Genomic DNA, 26,647 nt, shown 5'->3' with positions numbered 1-26,647 from the left:
GCATCGGAAACACCTAAAAAGCTGAAAATTTTCAAACCTGATGAGCATTTATTTTTGAAATGTTCGTGTTAGTTCTTGTTTATTTAGTATTAGAGCATCATGAATGAGTGGACTGAGAAGGAAAGAAAAACTAGAAGGACGAGCGAAAGCGTTCAACTGAGATTGCACTTCTGGGAAATATATTTACACCTCCGCTAGGCTAGAAAACAACGATCTTTTACACTTGTACCAAAACACGCAAATAAAGACAGAGGAGTCGCCTAAGACGAGAGAAGGCTCAGTTCGAAATACGACTCTCACTGCCAAAAGGAATGAGGCTGGTGTGCAAGGATGAAACCTAGAGCCTGCTGACGTTCCTGCCGGGGACTTTTCTCCATGAGTCCCCACATTACACATTCAAGAACAACGAATGGCACAGGACAGCAGTTTGAGAAAATTGCAAATCTCTAGTACTCTGCCGTGACAGTAATTAACGGACTGAAATCACGCCGTAATGGACATCAACCTATCTCGTGCTACCGGCCGCGAGGTAGCACGCGCAGAAGAAGAAGAGAAGCGCGTAGCTGGCGAACCGGTGTCCATTGCTGCGATTCCTTCCTTCACGGAACTTAGAACAAGCCCTGGTCTGCGTGTCTTTAATCATCGAACATAAGAAACTCAGGCATTTTTACCTAAGTGGCGTGCTATGGAGTCCGTCTTACTGTCGGGCTCAGAGGAACGCTTCTCAAGACGAGATGATACCGGCACCTGGCATCTGCCGGGGAAGCACAGGGGCGAAGACTTCGGGAAGCGTCCCAAGCAGCGCCGCGTGGTGTCCAGAGGTGACCCCGATACGGAGTGGTGGCCTCCCGAAGACGCCTCGCACGCTGGCCGTTGGCTCCGCTACGCCTCGTTCGTGGTCGGCATCGCCGCGGCCACGTCGGCGACGCTGTTCATGACGCCCGTCGTGCTTATGGACCGGATGGGAATCTGTCTGCAGGGCTGCTTCTCCCTGGATGAAGACCTGAGGCGCTCCCTGGACAGCACCGTACATCCATGCGACGACTTCTACAGGTGAGAATCGATATCCCTTCTTGGGGCTCGTGTTCACGTGAAGCTATCAAGGTGATGTGACAGCGTGACCTCTCCACTTTTACCCACATTAGCTCAAAGAGGTGTTGTGGCATCACCATGTACCCCGTGAAAAGTTCTATACATCTAATCACGCTTCAAAGTACATCTGTTACCCCCGCATTATTGGACCACTTGCTTGTTTCGTTATGTCAGGTCCATTTTCCTGCGGTGGTGAAGAATTGTGTTTCTTAACTGATTACCTGAAATACGGGGCAGGCGCTTCTGGTTCCCTTGAGTGCCACCACGTGGCGATTGGTTTTGAACACTTCGAGATCGTTGACGTAGAGTAAGAAGAAAAGAATATGACGGTGTGGCTGCAGAGCAGGGCGTGATAGGGCACTAGTCTGAGACGCACTTGCTAATGCTATTGCCAATATTGCTATTGGAATATTGCTAATGATTTGATTCACCAAAACGTGGAAACCGTTAAAGCGCGTGCCACTATCTACAAGAAGCGTCCCAATTTCGTTGTGTGCTCCCAGTTTGACAGTTTTGTCATTCTTTTTTGATTGTGAATTTGTTGTCTTTTTTTCGTGAATCCCAGTCTATGCACTGCCCAGAGGGGCGCTTTGGTTATCTTCCACTTACATGGCAGGCTTTTAGTGCGTAGCATATCTAGAAGAAGGCTGCTTTTGAGGAAAGGAAATGGTGCTGTAACTGTCTCACATATCTCGGTGGACACGCCAACCCTGCGGTGAGGGAAGGAATAAAGGAGAGAGTGAGAGACGAAAGAGAAAGAGAGGCCGTAGACGAGGGCTCTGTAATAATTTCGACCTCTTGAGGGTGTTTAAAATGCACTGACATCGCACAGCACACGGGCACCTTCTGCGTTTCCCCTGCATAGAAACGCGGCCGCGGCGGCCGGTTTCAGACCCGGGTACTCCGGCTCGATAGACGAGCGCCTTCACCGCTCAGCCACCGCGGCATGGACAATCCTAGCAGCGATCAGAGATTTTGCTGATGGACGTCTGAACTTGGGCCGGCTTGCACGGTGTCTCATACCACTATAGGTTTTGAGAAAAGGAAAGGCGCGTATCTAGTTCACTTTGTCGGTGGACACCTCAAGCGCTACACGAATGCCGTCTGAAAGCTTCGTAACTCTATTTTACGTCACTTTTGTGGCGTGCTTGAGGCTTCCTCCAACAAACTGGTTATGCGCCTTTCCTTTTTTTCAAAACCGAGAGAGGTTTTACACCGGGACTAAGATTAAACTGCAAGCGGCCTCTGCTCTCGCACTCTCTCTGTCTCTCGTTTCTGCGTGAGCTTGAAGCACCATGGAGGTGGAGGGTGGAGGGGTCTTGTGGTCCAGAAGTTCATGCTTGAGCTGGAGCATAACATCACACGTGGATAGATGAGGCCGAAAGCCGACCATGCTTGGCGGGAAGAGATCACGATCCTCTATGTATGTCGAGAGCCGCGCCAATATAACGTGCTCCATGGTCTTACCCACGCAGGACGTGAATGAGATCGGACGGAGGTTGTCGAGGCTTGGGGGCTTACCTGTCTTGGGGATAAGAATGATGTTTGCATGTTTCCATTCCTTTGGGAGAACGCCGGACTCCCAACATTGCTGCATGTAGGCTGTGAGTGCATGAATAGAGCGGTCGTCGAGGTTACGGAGAATCTTGTTATTGATGCGGTCTGGGCCGGCTGCCGAGCCCGGACGTAACTTAGCTAGTGCAGCCCGGACCTCTGCCACTCTGATCGGGGCGCTTAGGGAAGGGTTGTCGGGACCCGCATAGTCTGTGAGCAGAGTAGGGGGCTGCGGATTGATATATTTGTCCCTCAGCTGGGCGAGTAACTCATCTGGAGAGCCTGGAAACTGATGTAGGAGTTGTTCCAGTTCTTGGGCGTTCTCTGAACGAGTGCTAGTCAGGCACTCCTCCGGATCGAGGACGAGGAATACGGCCCGTACTCTATGGGTACATGAGGTACACCGCGGGTAGCGGTGTTATCACCGCCCCTTTTCAACATCGCCATGATTTACCTGCCCGGCCGACTGGCTCAGGTGGAGGGCATGAAACACGTGCTCTACGCAGACGATATTACAATCTGGACCATCGAGGGAGCCTTGGGGATACGGAGGACCGCCTTCAGCAGGCCGCTTTCATAGTCGATGCATATGGTGCCGATTTTGGTCTCCAATGTGCTCCCGCCAAGGCAGAGCTACTACACGCCAGGACAAATCATGAGGACGACACGTCTCTACACATATGTCTGTCGGACGGTCCCATCAGAGAAGGGGCAGAGCTCCGCATCCTGGGTCTGTTCATCAGTAACAAGCCGAACTCTACTATAGCGAAATTGAAGCGCTTAGGTGAACAGGTAGGGCGCATGATCCACCGCGTTTCCAAGAAGTGAGGTGGTCAGAGGGGCAGGGACGCACTGCGGATGGCCCATGCCTTCGGGACCAGCCGGATCCTCTACGCCGTGCCATACGTAGGCACCAGCAAACAAGAAGACGAGCGCATTGACGCCATCATCAGGAAGGCAGAAAAGCGAGCACTGGACCTCCCGGTGGCTACCTCCAACGCCAAACTGAAGGCGTTGGGTATGATAAACTCCTACCAGTAGTTGCGGGAGGCCCACCTCGTGAACCAATATACGCGGCTCTCGCAGACGGTTCCTGGGACCCGCCTGCTAAAGAACGTACACATCCAACACGCATGCATACCAGAGGGGACGGAGATCATCCCGGTGCTGTGGCGCCACATGCGCTGGGTCGCACCGCTTCCGTGTAACACGGACATGGCTTCACATGAAGGCAGATGATAAGCGCGGGCTCGCACGCTTGAGAGGCAACATGGATCTAAAGAGGGCGTCTTTTACGTAGACATCACAAGGGCCCTCGCCCGCGGGATTCTGCACGGCTGCCGTAGTCCATCCGGGGAATGAATGTCGATAGGCTATCGTTTCGGGCCCCAAATTCAACACGAGCGGAGGAAGCTGAAATAGCTCCCGCCGCCGCCGATCCAAAATCGAGAACTGCTATCACAGATTCTCGCCGGTCCTGTGAACATTATCTTGCAGGATAAATGTTGCCTTTTGCCTCCCAAATTTTAAGACGGGCTCTCGCCGACCAACTTGCACAAACGTAATCAGGGCTCCTGGCCCCAAGGGTCTACGAGGCAATCAGGCTACTGAAGCGGCCGCCCGAGCGCTCACACATCGGGCTTCTCATCTTAGCTCTACTGGCTCAGAAGCTCATAAACCGCTTCTGCGGTTCCACGAAATCTTAATTCACTACTGCGACAGCCACCGCCTCTACCCGGCACCTGCCAAGGGGCTGTGTAAGGTGGAGGAGCGAACTCTGCGGCACCTGCAGACAGGAACTCTTCTCTGTCCTGCCATAGCAAAACACTTTGATCCGGACACAGATGGGCGCTGCCCGCACTGTGGAGAGATCTGCGACATCTTTGACATGGTGTGGACATGTCCCGAGTATACTCACCTTCCCCGTTCATGTTTGAGCCAGTTGGTGATTGTATATAATAGAAAAATTTCGCACCACGAACAAGATGGGGAGTGAAATAGTGAACAAGACGCTGATACTTTACTGAAAAAACAGTAGCTTGAGGACAGCCCGGTGATTCGGAACGTGGAGATCTATCTCAGGTTTAGAAAAATGCAATTTCATTATCATGCAGCACTAATGACGGTGTACTGACACAGTAACTGCCTGTTAATGTGAAATGATAAGCATTTATGATCTGTCTTTCTGCCCGATCTTTTCCACGCCCAAAAAATATCGGTTTCCCAAACAGGGATTGACATTTGCAATCCCTGCATTGAACGGTGAGCCGCCCACTCTCCCCGTCCTTGAAAGGTTGTTGTGCTCCATAGCTTTTTCATTAAAACAACGCCCTGGTTGCCTTACGCTCCTCCGTTGCAGGTTAGTAGAATACTGTGAACCAAAGTAGTTGTGCACCATGTGGAAAGGAGTTGGTGCCTGATAGTACACAACGGATGTTTATTTTTTTCATCAGCAGATAAATATTTGATACTTTACTGGGAGCGGAGAAGAGAACATTGTGGGATTTTTTGTGAACATACGGCATCATCAGTGTTGTCTTCGTCTGATATGCTGTCCTTGTTTTTTCGCGCACATTTTCCTTAGAGCAGGTTTTCTGCTACGGCTGATATAGTATCTGCGGAGAAGCTTGACTAGCACAGACGCTGAATTTGCCATTTTACATTTTCTTGCATTTAGCCTAAGAACGTTTTTTTCCAAACCAGCATTAAGAAAATTATTTGCAATCCCTCTTCTGATTACCTTCGAGTGCTCGTCTTGTACCTGAAACGAAAGTGCGCAAAAGGGAATTGAGAACACAGCTTAATGCTCGGGCACAGAAAAACTTTTGTCATAACCTGCGATAAATGTGAAGTAAGTGCTATATCCACCGAAAAGAATTGAAAAAAAAAACAAAGTGATTGGGTGGCATAAGACTCAAAAAATGTTTGGCCGATCGACTGGTAAGAAGGCGAAGTGCGCCTCCTCTGGTACCATGTCTTACCTGCCATCATCATTGTGTGTACTTGTGTGTCTTCCAAGTGGCGTGGATTTTTCACAATGTACGAAGATCCTCTAGGCGGCTTTCTTGTTTTCTTCGCAGCACAAAAAGGATTTTTGTTCAGTTATGAGTGTGGTGCCCCAATCCCTGCAGCGCTGCATACACAGCGCGAGATATACAAGAAAGCCTGAGTGCAGCCACATTATTTACAGCGATGCCCTAAGCAGCTGCACCAGCTGTCGGGAGTGCATGAGGAGATGAGAAATTTATTGTCCAAAGTGACGCATTGAAGGTACTTGAAGTGCATGTTGGTGTACCCTAGCTTGAGAGATAGCCCCCCAGCCCTGGTAAGAAAAAAAAGCTTTTCACGTCACCGAAGATCCCTGCCAAAAGCAAAATATACCACGCAACTGTGCGCAATTGAAATTTTTCACAGGAAAAATTTACGAACGGATTTTTTTCTGATATTGAAGATTACACATTACCAATGAATAAAACCGTTGATCTCCCGTCAGCAGGCTTGAATTTTTTTGCTAAACGTTTTTGCTATCGTCTAAAATGTTCTCCTGCGGTTTTCTATGGCAGACTTAGCTACTCAATGCGACCGATTAAAAAAATATTAAAATAAAGTTTTTGGTACTTATTGGGAGAAAGGACTATTACCTTCAATTTTACCAAACGGCACCTTACAACATTCCATGACTCATTTTTTCTTCCAAGAATGCTGGCCAGAGGGGGTTTGGAGGTGGTAAAATCTGCATTTAATTATTTGTAAGTTACAGCTGATAATACCTTGGTTGGTATCGGAGGGAGCCTCTTGGAGAATGGAGCACTGCAGTCTATTGGTTTCGGCCAACTTTATTTCTTCTCAGTGTGCCATAAGTCGCTTTCAAAACCCGTTTACGATGTGCTATCGGCAGCCACGTGTGCCACGGCTGGGACAGCGCCAAGAACCGCTATCCTTCCCCCCTGGACAAGTACCGCACAACTTTCAGCAGGCGGATCGTCAAAGACATCCTCCTCCACAAGGTTCCTCTGCACTCCGCCAAGGCCAGTGGAAAAGCTGCAATGTTCCTGTTTCGCTGTCTCAGCCAGGTGAGCTACGCTGCTCAAGGAACATTAACATTGCTTCCTTAATAACTGAGGTTCTTCACACCCAGTTCAATGCTGTTGTATGTGAAATCTGTTACGAGTTCTCCGCTCGTTGAGACAGGACTGTACAGGCTCAAGAACGGACTCAGCGTACAGGCAGGAGAATCCGGAAACGAGAATAAGCAAAAGGTTAAGGAACCAACGGGAAGAGCAGAAGCTTTAAATACCAGTAGGGAAAGTAAAGGTGCACTAAAAAAAATTGTGAGCTTTTCTTTTTGTCACTAGTACTCGTTCTACTTGCTCCGATCATTCTGAGAAACTTGCCACCGTCCGGTGCCACCGATTTCCCTATGAAATTGGATTTAATACCCTGGCTTCTGCCTTTGTTTTTAATTGAACTCCGCTTGCTCAGCTGCAATTCCGCTTCTCTTTTGTTCCTTTAAAAGACTGTTAGCTCCTTCTTTTTGAAGGTTATAGTTGAACACCGCCTATAACGTTCCATTAGTTGGACTAAACTCGGTGCCTACACGACGCCTGTGACGTGCTCGCTCGAATATGCTGATGCAGTATGGAATCCTCGCACAAAGTCCAATATAAGTACACTGGAATCTTGCAATTGAAAACATTTAAATTCGTTTACAACATCTGCAATAAACAACCCTCTATCGCTTATCTTAGAACATGAGCTGTCCTCCCAACACTAGAATTTCGGCGTACACTACACTGCGTACAGACATTGCCTAATATTGCCACCTAGTATTGCCAGGTGGCGCATACGAAGTGGGGCGACGACGACGAAGTAGGGCTCGCGCCGTGTGGAGTCTGTCGCTGTTGTTGCCCCAGCTTGCCTGGCCTTCCCTTTCGTGCCTGCTAATAAAGCCCCCCTTCGTCAGCAAGTACGTTACAGTCTGGTGGAGGCGCTGGGTAAGATCCCTGTATATGTCTAATACTCCTCCGCATACCCTGGGCTCCAGTCCTTCGCTGGTGGACACCCCTGTGCACCGTGCTAGCCGGAGAAACCAAGGCCTACCTCCCGAACACGGGCTTTTGGAGTCTGCAAGAGCACCCACCCATCGACCTGTTATGCCAGCTGCAGCCTACTATACCTTGCAGAATCCGCGACTGCCCAAACCATTCCATGGCAGTCAGCTCGAAGACGTCGAAGACTGTCTGGTCGAGTTTGAACGCGTGGCCTCGTTCAACCAGTGGGACGACGCAGCCAAGCTTCGAAACGTCTTCTTTAGCCTGGAGGATGGGGCACGTACGTGGTACGAGAACCGAGAAGATGCGCTAACATCATGGCATGAGTTCCGCCGACGCCTGCTGGAGACCTACACCAGCACGGATCGCCGAGAACGGGCTGAACGGGCTTTGCAGTCTCGCATTCAAATGCTGAATGAGTCTGTAGCCATGTACGTGGAGGATATGACTCGGCTCTTGCGGCGAGCTGACCCCGCCATGCCCGAAGAGAAAAAGGTGCGCCAACTCATGCGCGGCGTAAAAGAACAGCTCTTTGCAGGCCTCGTGCGCAGCCCACCATCGACCGTCGCTGCATTCCTTGCCGAGGCCGCGACGATGGAAAAGGTTCTTCAACAACGTTCTGCGACTTACAACCGGCCCGTGCATGCTGCTGCAGTCACCGAATCGTTTGCCACCGCCAGGAGCCACCCTGACGATTTGCGCGAACTGATTCGCACCATCGTGCGTGAAGAGGTCCTCAAGTTATGCAGCCCTTCGCAGTCTGCACTTGGTTCGATTTCCGCTCTTGTTCGCGAGGAGGTGCAACAGGCGTTCAGGGGTCCTACCGTCGAAACACCACCTCTGCCGGGAGACTACAGCCGCCCCACCTATGCCGAAGTTGCGAGACGCCCGGCTGCAGCTTTGCCACCGCCGATTCCAGTAACGCCTCCTGCACCGCTGTCCCCAGTTCCACCAGTCCCGTATTTCGACGATCGCCGAGTGCACTTGCGGAAGGCCGATGTCTGGCGCACACCTGACAACCGGCCACTCTGCTTTCACTGCGGAGAACCAGGCCATCTCTACCGCAATTGCTCTTATCGACGCCTCGGTCTGCAGGGCTTTCGAGCCGATTCGCCCCGACCCCGGTTTGGCCACCGGCCTCCAGCCATTGAAGACTTCCTCGCGGAACAGCGACTTTCAGCCCGTGCGCCGCATCAGCCGCGCACATCTTCTCCGCGGCGCTCTTCCCCGAACCCGCACAGCTCCCCGCGAGCAGTACAGGGTCGCTCGCCGAGCCCTCGCCGGGAAAACTGAGACCAGCGACCTTCGGGGGCGAGGTCGCTGGGAGTCGCTGCGCTGAAGACCTCCCGCCGCCGCCGCTACGCTCCGACCGTGAACAGATAGTACCGTCATCTGACCAAAACAGCTGCGTTTCCTTGGACATACCTGTTCTTCTCGATGGTCACAGAGTCAGTGCATTAGTGGACACCGGGGCCGACTATTCAATTATCAGTGATAAATTGGCGACTCTTCTAAAAAAAGTCCTTACGTCTTGTTCTGTAGTGCATCTCCGTACTGCCGGTGGTCATCTCGTTACTCCAAAGGGTATTTGCACGGCTCGCGTTCAGATTCAGGGATCTACGTTCGTCGTCAGTTGTGTAGCTCTGTGCAATTGCTCCCGCGATCTCATTATCGGCATTGACTTTCTGCGGGAGTATGGTGCTGTCATCGACCTCCGCCGACGAATCATCACCTTTTCGACCAGTAACGCGACCCACCTCGCCGACTCTTGCCACCGCAGTGCCGCCCTTCGTGTTTCTGCAGACAGTGTCACGTTGCCGCCACGGAGCAGTGTTTTGGTTGAAGTCACTTGCAACGACTTGCATGACGCAGAAGCAGTCGCTGAGGCTAACCGTTCACTCCTGCTTACTCAAGGCATCTGCGCCGCTCGCAGTCTACTGACGCTTCGTGGTGGCCGGTCTGCGGTCCTGGTCACTAATTTTTCGAATGAGTACCGGCACCTTTTTGCAGGAACGGCTATCGCTTCTGCCGAACCTGTTACCGATATTCTCGTTTGTTTTGCGTCCGCGGCAGCCGGCACTGACGAACCTTCCCTTGAAAACGTCGACATAAACAGCCACCTGTCTCGGGAGCAACGCCTGGCTTTGGAACAGCTGCTGAAGGAATACAAGTCGTGCTTCGCTTCCTCCTCGAAGGTTCGTCAAACACCCATCACGCAGCACCGCATCATCACCTATGACGACGCTCGCCCTATACGACAGCAGCCTTATCGTGTTTCTGCTAAAGAACGGGCGGTTATCCAAACTCAGGTTCAGGAAATGCTTGACGACGGCGTTGTTCAACCTTCCCAAAGCCCGTGGTCTTCACCTGTAGTCCTTGTTAAGAAGAAGGACGGCACCCTCCGGTTTTATGTCGACTATCGCAAACTGAACAGTGTGACCAAAAAGGACGTCTACCCGTTGCCGCGCATTGACGACTCGCTGGATAGATTACGGCGCGCTAAGTACTTCTCATCCATTGACTTAAAGAGCGGCTATTGGCAAATTGAAGTAGACGAACGGGACCGCGAAAAAACCGCCTTTGTGACTCCAGATGGCCTATATGAATTTAAAGTGCTTCCTTTCGGTTTGTGCTCCGCCCCGGCTACGTTCCAACGGATGATGGACACCGTCCTCACAGGCCTCAAGTGGCAAAGCTGTCTTGTTTACTTGGACGACGTCGTAGTTTTTTCGGAAACGTTTGACCAACATCTCCAGCGCCTGCGGGCTGTCCTCGAAGCCCTCCGCTCGGCAGACCTTACCCTGAAGCCCCAGAAGTGTCATTTCGGTTACGAAAAGCTCAAATTTCTGGGTCACGTTGTGAGCGCTGAGGGAGTGCGGCCGGACCCCGAAAAAACTGCCGCCGTCGCACGTTTTCCCGTTCCGACCGACAAGAAAGCTGTCCAGCGCTTCCTGGGTCTCTGTGCGTATTATCGGCGCTTTATTGCGGACTTTTCCACGATTGCTGAGCCGTTGACGCGCCTCACAAGGAATACCACCTCCTTTGTCTGGACCACTGAGCAACAGACCGCTTTCTCTACGCTCCGCCAGCGCCTTCAAACACCTCCCGTTCTTGCGCACTTCGACGAAGATGCCGATACCGAGGTCCACACCGACGCCAGTAACATCGGTCTTGGCGCGGTCCTTGTTCAACACCAAGACGGCCTTGAGAGGGTTATCGCCTATGCTAGCCGTACTCTCTCCCGCGCCGAGAGCAATTACTCCACGTCTGAAAAAGAATGTCTTGCGGTCGTGTGGGCCACCATGAAGTTTCGCCCTTATCTTTACGGCCGCCCATTCAAAGTGGTCACCGATCACCACTGCTTATGCTGGCTGGCAAATTTGCGAGACCCATCTGGACGCCTGGCACGTTGCAGCTTACGGCTCCAGGAATTTGACATTACTATTGTTTACAAGTCCGGCCGCAGACATGAAGACGCCGACACACTGTCGCGTGCACCAGTTGATCCTGCCGACGCAGCGCCCGATGACGACAGCGGCTTCCTTGGTACTCTCACCGCCTCCGACCTACTGACTCGGCAGAGGGCGGACTCGGACCTTCGCCCTCTCATTGACGCCCTTGAAGGTAGTGATACGGTTATACCTCGCCACTTCTCTCGACGTCTTGGCTCCTTCTGTTTGCGGCAAGGTCTCTTGTACAAGAAGAACTCGAGAGGCAACGATAGACCTTACCTTCTCGTCATTCCAGCCGACCTCCGATCTGATGTTCTTTTCGCCTGCCACGATGAGCCCACGTCTGGCCACTTGGGCTTTTCACGTACGCTCGCCAGAGTGCGGAACATGTATTACTGGCCTGGACTTTCTGCTGATGTCAAACGATACGTTAAAAGCTGCCGAGAATGCCAGCGCCGGAAAACGCCACCACTTAAGCCGGCGGGTTTTCTCAAGCCCGTTACTGCCCCTCGCGCTCCGTTCGACCAGATCGGCATGGACCTCCTCGGCCCTTTCCCCTTGTCGCAGGGCGGCAATAAGTGGATCATAGTTGCTACCGACTATTTGACTCGCTACGCCGAGACCAAGGCGATCCCTCGTGGCACAGCTTCAGAAGTCGCAGAGTTTTTCATGCACAACATCGTCCTGCGACATGGCGCTCCTTCGCACGTGATTACAGACAGAGGAACGGCGTTTACAGCGCAACTAATCGACCACATCTTTCGGCTGAGCTGCACAACACACCGCAAGACCACGGCCTACCATCCGCAGAGCAATGGCTTGACCGAACGATTAAACAGGACCCTTGCGGACATGTTGTCCATGTACGTAGATGTTCAACACAAAACTTGGGATGAGGTCCTGCCGTATGTCACCTTTGCCTACAACACCGCCCTGCAGGAAACTACGCGCTTCTCCCCGTTTCGCCTTGTGTACGGACGTGAAGTCCAGAGCATGCTTGAGGCCATGCTCCCGTGCCCAGAGGATGACCAACTCGCCCCAGATGCCCAACAGTTTGCCCAACGTGCTGAAGAAGCCCGTCAGCTGGCCCGCGTGCACATCGGGCAACAGCAGAGCTCGGATGCGCGCCGTTACAACCTTCGCCACCGACAGGTTGACTACAAACCCGGTGACCAAGTCTGGGTGTGGACTCCTGTTCGTCGCCAAGGCTTGTGTGAGAAACTGCTCTCCCGCTATTTTGGCCCTTACAGAGTGGTACGGCGTGTGAGTGAGGTTAACTATGAAGTGGTTCCGGACGGTGCTGCGCAACCGCGACGCCGACAGCCCGACTCTGACACTGTGCACGTTGTGCGGCTTAAGCCGTACTATACACGGTAACGCAACCGTGCTGATGTTTTCGCGCGCTTCAGTTGCGGCAGTTTGCTTGTTTTTTTTTGTTTTTTTTGTTTCACCCTTACGTCGACAGCGACAGCGCTCTTTTTTTTTTCCTTCATAAGGGGGGAATAATGCCACCTAGTATTGCCAGGTGGCGCATACGAAGTAGGGCGACGACGACGAAGTAGGGCTCGCGCCGTGTGGAGTCTGTCGCTGTTGTTGCCCCAGCTTGCCTGGCCTTCCCTTTCGTGCCTGCTAATAAAGGGGGGCTTCGAAGGGGGGCTTCGTCAGCAAGTACGTTACAATATTGTCAACAAGCAAAAAAAAAGGGCAATAAACGGCTCTATGAATTTTGTAAAAGGAAGGGAAAGACTAGGTACCCTTAGTAAAAGAAATGTGATATCTCATAGTGAAACTAATACTTATTGGTGGTATTCAAAGCGGGGGCTATTGTATAGTGGGACACCCTTTTACTCTTTTATTGTTCCTTTCAGAAAATGTAAGAAACATAAAAGAGGGAGAGAGAGAACCGGGACCAGGAACGTTTTTTCAGGTTCAACGTCAATTAAAGATATTTAAAAGAAGCTAAATGCTTAAAAAAACAATTGGAAGGAAATATGAGAGCAATCAAAACAAATTTAACAAAATAAAGACAAGGAAAGAAAAGGCACGTCACAGTCAAACAGACATGCATACCTACCACCCGCGGAGTGCAGGCCATGACGAAAAGGGGTGAAGTGAAAACATAATCAAAATAAAACAAGACAAAGCCAGTCACACCACACTGAAGCCCACAGTTACAAAGTCAAAGCACAGTATACAGGCCAAGACGAAAGGGACCCACGCCCAACAAAGGAGCACGGAGCACCCCTCTGTGCAGAGCTTGTGGAAGAGAAAAAATTGGCAGACGCTCAGCTTGGTTAAGCCCTGAAATTACGAAAGCAACTTCATCCGTTTCTTCAGCCCGCCATCGTTTCCTAGCTTGAGCGAATCGTTGCAGCCTTGCCTTGTGCATGTCTGACGACTTGACCTGGCTGAAACGCACAGCGTGGTTACGCCGGGGCGGCTGCGACGAGCCGGGTCGGAGCCCGATATATCTCCGTCTGGCGTGACGTCATCATAGGAAGCGCCTCCTCGCGGCAGCGGCGCGCAGCTGCTGCTCGGCGCACCGTGGTTACGCTGGGACGACCGCGACGAGACCTGTCTCTCTTTGTCTGGCGTCACGTCACAGCGGAGGTCATGTTAAAGGTCAAACGTGGTCACACCGCCGTGACGACGCTGAAGGGCTCAAACTGCGAGCAGTATTGCTTTCGCAGTAAAGAGAGGGAAGAAAGAAATCAACGTGGATAATTAGGAATTGCACTGCTTATGAGGCGAAGCACTTCAAGAAGAGCACATGCAGCGGGCTCTCTCAGAAGGGAGGGCTACGCAGATGGTGTAATGCCTGATGAGCAAAAAGATTTTCAAGAGGAAACGAAAGGAAAAATAAAGGAACTATAAAGGAAGTAGTGACGGATGTCTTCCCATAGCATTCCATAGTTACAAGTTGAAGATGGAGAGAGGATACTTTTTTCAAAACAAAAGGAAATCTACCATGCCCAGTAAGTAAAGTAATAAAGTATATCTGAGTAGACAAATGGCGGATTTATTAAAGGTGTAAGACAGAATTTATTAAATATGTGTCACCATTATTTTCGCCCCAAAAAAGCGCCATAAAATATGCGAAGAACGACGTAGCTGTGAAGGCGCCCACGGCATGAAAGCGCAGCAGAGTGTAAATTTTCGCCTTGTCGTGTATCTATATGTTTTTGTCTCTTTTTTTCGCGCCGTAAATGTTTAAATATGAACCAAAACATAGCCCAACGGGAAGTTCTTTTATGCCATATTGCCCGGCAGTATTCCGGAGCGAGCCCTGATATGAAATAAAAAAATGGGGCGAGAGAAGAAAAACGATAGAGATCTTTCTTAATCGGAAAGTTAAAAGACCCAACCGAAGACAAGGCAGAGAGCAGGGATAGAGAATCTGTGTAAAATGAACGAGCGAAGAGAGATGGTTATGAATAGCACAAGCAAGAGCCGAATGAAAGGCTACAAGCTCAGTGGCATAGCCACTACAGCGTGGCTCTAAAAAGAGGCGATAAACGTATACAATATTTTCTGTGAAACACCATAGCGGAAGAAATCTCAAATCCCATAGCGGAAGAAATTCGTGGCTGCCGTGGAAGCTGATTTATAAAGAAGGGCTGTGTTCTTGGGGTTGCAATTCATTTCCAAAATTTCTGTTTTCGCGTACGTCTATTTGTAAGACGTCACTGCCGGTTTTATTAATGATTATATGTTCTTTTGTACTGCGCGAATAGACTGTATTTACCAAACCAAACCAAACTTTATTTTATTTTACAAATGTGCATACAGTCTTTAGGATGAGCCACAGGCCAAAAGCTAAAGAAAATAGCTTGAAAATGCCTGTGGCTCATCTAAGAGCCATTACAAAATAATAAAATAAACACATGCATACAACGGTGGCAGATCGCATACGAACACACTGTAGAAAGATTTTATAATATTTACGATTGAATTGATGGGTACACAGAGATGTAGTTTGAAACTAGAAAAAAACAATTAAAACTGAACAAATGCATTTGAAAGTTATACACTGCTGGGTTGATTACAAAGGGGAAAAGGACACCGATACATACACAAACTACAATATATGAAAAGAAGTTATGGAATATTATTTACAAAGTACACTTTTAAATCATGTGGTCGGAGGTTATACATGCTCAGCTGGTTAGATTCGTAGCTGTTTAGAACATTAGGTATAAGGAAGTTAAGTGCTTGTTTACCATAGTTAGTTCTAGCTCGTGGAAGTGTCCATTTTGCAGTTGATCGGGTTTGAACATACTTTTCTATGGCGATATTAAGCAAAAAATTACATATTGATGGTGAAGAAAATTTGAGATAGTATAATAGGCGGTACTCAAGAAAAACATTGACACGAATTACTTCATACTTAGTAAACAATTCAGCCGTATGGGCAGTAAAACTGGCACCTGCGATAATCCTGATAGCTTTCTTTTGGAGAATTAGAATTTTCTGTAGATTTGTTTTGGATGTGGTAGCCCAAACTATGTGGCAATAGTTAATGTGTGATTGGAATAGGGCATGATAAATCATTCGTTTTATACAGGGAGGAAATTCAGTGCGGTACCGAGCAAGAAAACCAACGGAAGGAGCTAATTTCTTGCGAAGATGTGTTGCGTGTGCGGTCCAGCTCATACAGGCGTCAAAAATTACACCGAGTGATTTGAAGGTGTCCACGATTTCTATTTGATTCCCAAGTTGAAGATCATCGTTTAAGTTAATTTTGACGTTTTTAGGCCTGAAGAAAACAGCTTTAGATTTATTGGTATTAATAGACAACCCATTTTGAACGGACCACGCATGCAAAGTTTTAAGAACAGCATTACCGCGATTTAATAACTGATCTGTTGAGGAGCCCGTTAAGAAAATACTGGTGTCATCTGCGTACAGAATGAATTTAACGTTACTGTCAATGTTTATGAGATCATTTATGTATACGTTAAAGAGAAAAGGACCTAAAAGGCTGCCCTGAGGCACTCCACAGTTTATAGCCTGAAGAGTGGATCCATGTCCATCACAGAAAACAGCCTGTTTTCGATCAGTGAGGTATGACCGTAGAAGATGGAGACACATTCCTCGAACACCATACATTTCTAGTTTAGCAAGCAAAATAGTGTGGTTAAGAAAGTCAAAAGCCTTACTGAAATCAACAAAGATACCCAGAGTTAGACATTTACGTTCAAAATTTTGCAAGATAAATTTTTTTTGTGAGAGGAGAGCAGATTCAGTAGAGCATCCTTTTCGAAACCCGAACTGTGAATCTGTTAGCAAGCTGTGAATCTGTTAGCATGGTTGCCAATTGCTCATATTTTGTGCACGATTTTGGTTTGTAGTGCAAACTCTGATTTTCTTTCTTATACTGACTGCTGCCGACACTGCCGAAATAAATTTAGCAGTGTCAAATAAATAAAGAAATAAATGAAATAAAGGTGGTGGTCCTGATGTTCACTTGTGCGGACATAAGATAACCAAGAATAAATATGATGATGCATGGCGTCTTATTGGACGGCATTTGATTTCGTGCCTTCCCTTCATTTTAGTGTTTGTGCATTCAGATGTTCATTGAATGAAACACGTAAACCCGGCGAACGGCAGAGTGCATGCATGCGGAAAGGCAGCGACCTCTACGCCTCCCTATTCATACCTGCTGCACAAATTGTATTAATGAGGAAGCCTTTAAAGCCTCATCGTTGTAAGCAGAAGTTGTCGACAGAAATGTCACGCTTTTCAATTGGTCGAAACGGTCGGGACGTCACAGTGTGCGAATTTCAAACGGGGCCAATTGTACGTTGGCTACTAACCATGCAACCAATTAAAGGGATCGTATAGTGATGCTCCAAGTAAGTGGGACTGAGTTTAGTTAGTTGCTTACTTAACCAATTAGCCTAACTACATTTCTAGTCAGACCAGATAAAGAAACAAAACCGAGTAGGAAATTGGCCGAGCTTGGGAATCGAACCCCCGTCTCTGGAGTGCGAGACGATGACGCTACCACTCCGCCATGCCCGCTCGATGGTTTGGAATGAACAAAGGCGCGTCTAGTGAATACGGTGTCTTCGTTCACTCCCATCTTACTCCCTTCCCGTAAAGGCGAGGTTTAGGTGTCCACCGAGATATGAGAGACATATACATTTCCTTTCCTAAAAAACCAATTTACCGACGAGCAAGGCGTAGAACCGAACGGGTGATGGCGTTCTATGGACTCTCTGGCAGCGTTGCAAGACGCTGTCGCGTTCCGCTCTTAGAGGCGAAGCTTAACATTTTAACCACACATCGTTGACACAAGCAGCAACACTGCGCTTAAGGCTTTCGCCTCACCGCAGTTTAGGTCAACGGCAGCCACCTCTACGCCTCCCTATTCATACCTGCTGCACAAATTGTATTCAATCACTCACTATCGCGGACGAAATTTTCCTCTAAATTCAATAAACGGCATCGGTAGATGCCGCGGAACAGTTTAGGACACTATTATCCAATTCTTGGGCTAAACTGACGCTGATGTCCAATTAACGAGCTCTCTCACACGAAATTATAGTAACTTGCGCCATTCATTTCCCTCATGTCAGGTTATTCCAATCAAGGAGTCGTGTTTTACAGATATCCGACCTTCGTCAGTGGGGTCTTTGCCCCCAGTGCGTTCTCATTTAGCACTCTGTATTTAGTGCTCCTCTGGCACTCTCATGAAACCTGTGGCAAAGGTTCCAGCAGCACCTTGTGAATGGCGGTGCAAGCTATTTATTCATGACCACAAACTTGGCGTGGATTCGAAGTCTCGAGCCTCCCTCGCAACAAAGAGATTCTATAATGCTACAGTGACACGACCATCGAGCTACAAAAAAACCGACACTGCGCGTGTGCACGCCGGAGGAATCAGTTACTTCTTCGTCAGACACGCCGCCGCGGTGCCTCAGTGGTTATGGTGCTAGACTGCTGACCCGAAAGACGCGGGCTCGATCCCGGCCGCGGTGGTTGAATTTGTTTGGAGGAGAAATTCTAGAAGCCAGTGCACTGTGCGATGTCAGTGCACGTTAAAGAACCCCAGGTGGTCGAAATTTCCGGAGCCCTTCACTACGGCCTCCCTCATAGCCTGAGTCGCTTTCGGACGTTAGACCCCATAAACCAAACCAAAACATTCTTTGTCAGACTGTGTTCAATAATAAGAGAAAACGCGTTGGGGCAATGATTTTGCACACTCTATTGTGTATGCATGCTTGCAAGCATCATGCCGATGTCGTTGTTTTCATTGCGGAAATCAGTTATTCGTGCTTAGACACTTGAAATGGACTCTACCACTCCGCCACTCCTCTGTATGTATCCCATGGCATAAAGTGGTGTGAATAAAGTAGAAGGTATCACCACCTATGAGAGTGATTCTCAGGGCTGGAAGTCCTGGGCAGGGATCAGAAACGATTGTAGAGTCATCGGGTACCGTACGACGCCGGCGATGCCTGTACAGCTTGCTCTCGCTGCCTTTTGTAGCGCACAACCGAAATTTTTTCCACTAGTCCCTGTGCATGGCCTTGTAGTGTGCAACTCCCATGCGTCGAAGCCTATAACTAATTAAAGGCCACAATTGCTCTCGAGTTATCCAGGCACTAATTTTGCGCCTCGAGAAGGCCATCGCTTTTAGCAGATTTAACCACAAATATTTTAACGAACTCAGGATTCCCTTGATCTGTTATTTAGAGGAAGCAGTTGCTCTAGGATTCTGGTTTTAAATCGGCTCGCTATGCATAATGGCTATAAACAGCCTCTCAATCATCATCAGCAATAATAAGGTAGGAGAGTTTCTTCGCAGGAAAGAAAATCAAAGTTAACTATATAACCAATCCTTTGCAGGGGGAGCTGAGAAACACTACTGCATTCACCGCCTTCCTCAGTGCTCTTGGCCTCCCATGGCCAGGGAAATCAACGGCGACGCGTCCACAGATTTTCAACACCCTAGTGCGATCCTCTCTGCACCTAGGCGTCCCTATGTTCTGGGCCTTCTACGTGGGTCGGCACCCACTACGTCCCTCAGAGAACACCATCTACATGAGTCTGGACCCACGCAGCCTGCAGTGGATCAGAGACATCGAGGCGCTTTATGCAAGAGGAAAAGCGATCCACTACCTCAGACGGTGCGCGGAGATCGTTGGCCGAACGGGCCAGTCTTATTCGACTATGATCCGAGAGGTGCTGATGACGCACGACGATATTGTTGACCTCGTGCGCGCTTTTGGGGCCAATGACCACCTGCCCCACTTCAATAACCTGAGCGACCCAGACCTCCGAAGAGCGATAAATGGCCACCTTCCCGATGACTCGCAACTCTGGCCATCGGACGAGATCGTGAACCTGCACCCTGACCTATTTGCACACCTGGACTCCGCGTACTTCAACCGCAGTGGCTACCAGGAGCCTTTCCAACTTTTCCTGGGTGCCTACGTTGTTTGGTCACTGTCGCCAATGGTTTCCACCTACCTGACCAACAGCTTGCTTGAGGATATGGGCCTCGGGGGTAGCCAAGAATACCACCGTTTTATTAAGTGCATGGAGGCCTTGGAGTGGGTGATGCCGCTGGTGAAGTGGCAACTGCACAAAGTTGCTCAAAAGGATGCGACACTCACGTGGAACATCGTCCGGTTGTCGAAACAATCAATACAGGGTTGGGCGAATGGCTACAGCGAGTCCTTGGCGGAGAAGGTGAGGGCTACGCTTGAGCGCATCTCAGCCAATGCCTTCAACATGACACGATCCTGGACGATGCTGGACCACGCCTATACCTATCTCCCCAACGATACGGACTCGTCATTATTCGAGTTGTACCACAGAGCTGCGAAGAACACCGTAGCCTTCTTCAAGCAGTCGCTCCGTCGGCCACGGCACAGCATCTACCACGTGCCGGGAGTTGCGAGTCTCAGCTTCTATAGGCTGCTGATTATCCGGGAGGTGACTGTTTACCCCTTCCTGGTTGCACCGCCGCTCTACGAATCTGTGCGCCCAATGGCTGTGGTGTCTGCCCTGGCTGGAGCTTTAGTGACGAAGCAGTTAAGCACCGTTCTTCGGCTTCATTTTTATTACAACAGCCGGTTTCAGGTAAGCACTATTGTCGAATGTGTATTTATTTGACAGGATGTGAAACAGTGATGCGATTATTTTAAAATCGTATCTTAGTTATCACATGGATTTTCTTTATTTCGATGGCGCTATAGGCATAAATCGCGCAAAACATTTAAGAGCTACACTCTTATTTACCTGTATTTCCGCAAAAATGCTTTCGAAGATAAACACGTCGAACGCACAGGTGTCGTTGATTAGGAAATGTACTGTATAATTATGATTATATCAACCCAGCTGCGTCCAGCTGAAGCGAGAGGCGTGTGACCTATTGAGAAAGAGTTCCTTTTTATCGGAGAGCAGAGGCTATAAAATGCCCACACATATCCTAAATTCCGTTTATCACCATCAACGGAATGGTGACCATGGTGACCATCAATGACCATCAATGTCCTATTCGTTTTTCTGTTAACATGTCTTTCCTGCGCGCTTCTCGATTTCTTTTTGTTCAAGATTTTATTTGTTTGGTCTTCGTTCAGAAAGTCACCATAACTCTGGCTGTCTCTTAATGCTATTAGAATACTCCGTTTAGCTCTTAGCAGAATCCTGCATCCTAAAAACCGAGAATTGCGCATATCTTCGCTTGCTTTTGAAGCTTTGCAAAGACAAGGGGTCCCCATCAGAACATAGTGAACAACTGCAGACTGTTCAGTAGATGTGCAGAGTGGCTCGAAACGTTTTCCCTTTTACGATTAAAGTTATCTCGTAGGAGGCTATGTGTAGACTGACTTTTTTGTTCTACAGTTTACGCCACATACCAGAGGAATGTGATACAGTGCGGATACATCACTGTAGATATTTGTCTAGTGTTGATAGCCCTGCAGTCGCACTGGCCGTAATGCTTCCTCCAAAGAAAAGGACCGCCGCAGTAAGTGTAGAAGGCGCTTGAGGGGCGCGCTCTTCACGGCGTCTCTCCTGTTACGGTCCAGCACGTCAGCAATAGGAGTTGAAAGGCCAGAAAAATAAGAATGAAAGGTGACTTTGAAGTTCCTTAATTTTAACAAACATTGGATTTTCTGCAAAGAAAGCGGCGTCCTGTTAGGCTTTGTATTTCTGTATATTTCAGATTCGGGCCGTGATAACATGTTAATTCTAAACTGATTGTATTCGATAATATCTTTACTTACCCTATATTGTTGCTCTTTGTAATTGAAGGTGGGAATACGTGGTGGGAATACGTGGTATAGGAACGTACGAATACGTGGTGTCGTTTCAACTATTGGCCTTGGCTGTATGAATGAATCAAAAGAGCAATCAATTAATCAGTTCAACTTCGATTGATCAATCGATAAAGTACATATTACGCGAGATGTAAAGAAAAAATGCAAACGCGAACTTCAGAAGTGATGTACCTGGCTGATGGTAGTGGCTGGGATGCAGAAAAAAAAACGAAATACGCACACGTTACACAAGCGAAAACTAAGGTGAACATATATGTTAATTGAACCAAAATGGGTACGTTCCGGGATACGATAAATCATATGATAATTATCCTAACGCACCCGTTCAATCCAGAATTGTAAAAGTGTGTAAACCCGTTGAGTCTATCAGAGCTAAGGGGTAAAAGGAATATATTTGTCTCACATATCAATAGAGACGTAGGGTAGGGCAGGGCATCGTCCAAGGATTTGTGCTCCATGTCCACGTGCATTGAAACCATGTCTACAAGTCTCCTGTTTCTATGTTCCGTCACTTCGTTCGTTTGGGGATGATAACTCGTCTTGCGATGATTGGTGTGACTGAAAACTCGAACATGGTACAGGAGCAAAGAGCAGAAGAAAGCTCCTCTGTCTGTAATCGGAAGTTGTGGAGCGCCATGTGTAGGCGATTTCACGAACAGACAACTGTGCTACTTGGATGGTGGTGCTACTTTGAAGGGGTGCTTTCTCCGCAAAACGCGTGAGAAAATCACTGGCGGCTATTATCCATCTTTTTCCGGAGCCGGATGTTGGTTAAGGGTCCCAGAAGTCCATGCCGACTTGTTGAAACGCTCGCGAAGATGGCTCAATGAGCTTGAGGAATCCGGCTGGCTTCGCGGGCCGGTAAGCGCTGGCAATCCCGGTAAGTGCAACCACAGGACCCAGGCGAGGCCAAGAGCGCTTGTCTTGAATTCTGGCTTGTGTTCTAGTAACACCAAGATGGTCGGAAGCTGGTTTCGTCATGGCAGGCGTGAAGAATTGCGTTGCGTAGGGCCACGGGGACGACCAGCAATTATGGACTACTGTTGGCAGAGAAATTCTTGAAGAGAACGCCATTACACATGCAGAGACACGACATAGGCTGCTTAAGACTTTAGGAACTATGCTGCTGGCCCCTTCAGGATAACGAATGACGTCGCGGAGGTCGGGGTCTGCTCGTTGATGCTAGGCGAAATCGTTGGTATGTATTCTACTGAGGAATACTTCATCGTCGTCAACAACGTCGTCCGGAGCTGGTTGCATGGGCACACGAGATACGCAGTCCACGTCTGCGTATGTGCGAACGAGTTGTAAATGACGGTGACATCGAACTCTTGAAGTCGAGGACTGCATAGTGCGAGGTGGCCGGAGGGATCCTTGAGGTTCGTCAGTCAGCATCGCGCGTGATGATCGGTCACTACTTTAAAAGAGCGGCCATAAAGGTATGGTCTGAACTTCGAAACTGGCCACACAATGGCGAAACATTGTTCTTCAGACGCAGAGTAGTTTGCTTTTGTCTTCGATAGTGCGCGGCTGGCATAGGCAATGACACGTTCTTGATCCAGCTGAACTTGAACGAAGACAGGGTCGAAAGCAATTTTACTCGCATCTGTGTGGGCCCTTGTGTCTGCAAGATAATCAATGTGCGCCAGCCGGGGGGGGGGGGGGAGGGGGGGGACTGGAGGGGACGTTGAAGCTCTTGAAACGCCTTCTGTTGTAGTGGTTCCCTCATGAACTGTATATGCGCCTCTGTCAGATCAGTAAGAGGTGAGACAACTTTAGAGAAATTCTCCACAAAGCGGAAGTAATACGCGCATAGCCCGAGGTAGCGAAGTGGGCAATAACGGATGTTTTCTTAGGGTACACAAGGACCCCTTCCTGGTTCACGACATGGCCTACAGCTCTAATAGTGCCTCACGACATGGCCTAAAACATTAACTCTTCACATGCAAAATGGCATTTCTCGGCTTTTAGAGTAAAGCCTGATGACGTTAAGGCCTGCAATACCTCCTCGAGGCAACGAAGGTGGTCCTCGAAAGAAGGGGGCAAAAAAGATGATGTCGTGTACTTAGACCAGACAAGTTTGCGACTTCAAATCCGCAAGAACAATATCCATGAGTCTTTGGAAAGTCGCGGGTGCCGAACAGGGACCGATTGGCATCGCGTGAAACTCGTACAGATCGTCTGGAGAGATGAAAGCCGTCTCTTCCCGTTCTCTCTCGTCTACCTGAATTTGCCAATATCCAGACTTCAGATACATGAAGAAGCAATATAAATTGATCCAAACGTCTTCAATTCTGGGCAGTGGAGATACCTCCTTTTTAGTGACGTTATTTAGCCGATGGTAGTCAACGCAGAATTCACGAGCACTACAGGTGCACCCCACGGGCTCTTAGAAGTGTGAATAACGTCGTTGCGAGCATTTTTTTCACTTATGCGCTGATAGCCTCACGTTATTTAGTAGACACTGGATGAGGTGACTGTCGGGGTGGAGGGACATTTTCACCTGTAATAATGTGATGTTTCGCAAGATCACAGTACACGTGGCGACGACGCGAAGGCGCCACGGTAGCATTTGAACAGTTATGCACTTTGTCTCGTTGCTCGAGCGGCAGGATTGGGTTAAGGTTGAACTTAAAAGCAACAAATCTGCCGGGCCCATTCGTTGAAGCAGTTGTCAATCTGCGCACGGACATAATTCCAATGTACGCCACAGTCGTCAACTTTTTAAGGCGTTGGTATTAGTTGCTATTATTCGTGAGAAGAACGTTGAACTTGCTATATTAGAGAAAGACAACAGCCCCGAGGAAGGAAATTGCTCTGTCCAGAAGCAGCCGCTGCTTACTTTCCACAACACCCTGAATCTGCCATATGTTCTTTGAGCTGACGGTTACCATTAGAGTGCAACGTTAAGGCACGGTCACTTGTTGGTATGAATGTGCAGCAACGCCGGGAGAGCACTATCGACGGAGATTGCCTTCTCGGTTGAGAACTAGACGGACTGCGATTGCTGATCAATAACGGCACCGTTTTCGGTCAGTATGTCCATGCCGAGTATGGCGTCTCATGGGCCCTCACCTAGCAGGAATGTTTGACCTTGCACGGCTACCCGCGGGACGTAATGAAACATGTGACGGCGGCGCAGCTGAATTGGGATGCTGTGGATGCACAGGGCCTGGGTGAGTTAGTGGTGGACTCGTACCTAAAGCTTGCAGTGCCTCCTCGCGCACAACATCAGTTAGTGTGGCAACCTGACGCTGTACCATAGCCGGGACGAGCTACGCCAATTCATCTAGCACGATGGATCGAGTAATCTCGCGAAGAGATTCTGCCAGATTCATCGCGGCTTCCTCCAAAGTGGCCGTGAGCATCGATGCTGTTGTGCGGTTGTGCTGCCGGGCCCTAATGTCAAGAAACTTTACGAAGTCAGCTACAGTAACTGGAGGTCTTCGGACCAGGCCGGCGAACAGCTGCTCCTTAACTCCTTTCATCATAGAACTCACCTTCCTCGGCTCGTTCATGCTTGGGTCCGCACGTCGGAGGAGCCTCCTCATTTCCTCGACATAAACCATCACACTCGCGCTGGTGAAGTGATACGGGGTCTGCAAAAGCAGGTAAGAGTTCTAGGTGTGTAATGTTCTGTCCGTGAAGATTTGGAGGAACTCGGTTTTGAACGTATGTTGCGCGCGAAGGCCAGATTCATTGTTTATAAGCCAGGGCCTCGCGTAGTGTTCGACAGCGAAATAAACATGAGGTATCTTGCAGTCATCGCCTCAACCATTGTAGATGGCCACCTGGTCGTAATTTCTAAGCCAGTCTTCAGCAGTCTCGTGGTGTAATAAGGTGGCTAGCGCCAGTGACGGAGCAGGACCGGAGTGACTGTGTACCTGGAGCATTCATTGTAGTAGCACTGCCCCTTCGTGATCAATTAGAGCAGGGTGCGGTAAAAATTCTGCAGGTAGGTCTTGCGATCGGCGACTGCCCTCGTGTACTGGCGTGTCTGCCTTAGGTTTTGTCCAGGGCTTGAACTGCTGCTAGAAGGAAGCGTACGCCGCATTAACTACGAACCCAGCATGTCCAGAAGTCACGTTGGGGTACAGCGACCGAGGGTTAAAAGTTGCGTAAACCGGGACATGCGCTTTCAGAACACACTTCTCTTCTTGACTGGCGCTTTCTCTGTACGAGCGATGGCGTCAGTATAGCGAACAAAACATAGAATAATCTTGAGAGTCCTTGTTGTCTGTCACCGCGCCACACTATAAGCGAATAAAAGTACTTCCCTCTTATGGGATTACTTTGCGCTCAGCCGGTTGGAAGGCGAGCTTCCGTACCGGCTACATGCGGGCGTTGCTAGCACGCGACAGGTTTTCCCAACCCTTGGCGCAGGGTCGAGCCACGGCATGTTCGGACGAAATATGCAACAGCAGGGCACGCTAAGAAATAGTTTATTGTCCTAACGCGAGGTAAAGCACAGTGCGGAAGAATGTTATATCCAATAAAATTGAAGTTCAGTAGCTCACCAAGTCATCGACCGGCTTTGGGTCGTGCGGGGTCAGCGGGCAGGACGGGATCCATATGGGCAGGCCAGCAGAAGGCCAGCGGCAAGAGAGAGCTTTTTGCCCGCGTGATCCTCTTTTAAACCCTGGGACATTGCCTCACTAGGAGCAACCCGTTGCTCACAAGCTCAGGCATGCAACTGTTTCCTAAGTGGCCAGTTCTCTGTCGTGACTTCATGCCATTGTTGGGAATGCGGAGAGTTGCCGGAGTGCCTTCTGTCTACATTCCTGGCGGTGCGCGCGTCGACTCGTGACACCGGCGCGATCGCCTTTTGCGCGGGGGCGAGGAGGGATACCCGTGTATCCCACACCCCCGCCTGCTTAAGAAGCCTCCCGAACGCAGAATCAGGCACACCATTACTAAACCAGCCGTCCATGGATCGAAGCTCGAAGTTCTTCGGTTTCCGCAGGTGCATGAGCTGACGGCCGCGTCGCGCCCGCGTCGATAAGCTGCCCCCAAGGCTTCATCACCCGCGTGATGACGATGCCGACAGGCAGCTTACTACCGGTCTCAGTCTCCCGAGTACGCGCGGCTGCGTCGCTGCGGTGAATTCCTTGGCACCGGCTGCGATTGCTTGGAGACCAAGTCCATGGCTTCACCGCACAGAGATACAGTGCTTCCTGTTAAGTGGTGGCGGTGGCGCCTA

At 49.4% G+C, this 26,647-nt stretch overlaps 1 protein-coding gene across 1 annotated transcript in view; it reads left to right on the top strand.

The window, feature by feature from the left end:
* The first annotated feature begins 685 nt into the window (after positions 1-685).
* Positions 686-26,647, top strand: part of LOC149328342 (uncharacterized) — a 59,294-nt gene continuing 33,332 nt past the window's right edge. The window contains exons 1-3 of the mRNA XM_089560792.1: positions 686-1,053; positions 6,545-6,719; positions 19,007-20,245. Coding sequence (XP_089416918.1) covers positions 686-1,053; positions 6,545-6,719; positions 19,007-20,245 — 1,782 coding nt within the window. The remainder of the gene's footprint in view (positions 1,054-6,544; positions 6,720-19,006; positions 20,246-26,647) is intronic.

The sequence above is a fragment of the Amblyomma mixtum genome, chromosome 9 (genome assembly GCF_055824585.1).
Source record: "Amblyomma mixtum isolate Tamu chromosome 9, ASM5582458v1, whole genome shotgun sequence".
NCBI lineage: Eukaryota > Metazoa > Arthropoda > Arachnida > Ixodida > Ixodidae > Amblyomma > Amblyomma mixtum.
The sequence above is the reverse complement of the archived record's forward strand: the minus strand, read 5'-3'. Positions and strand labels throughout refer to the sequence as shown.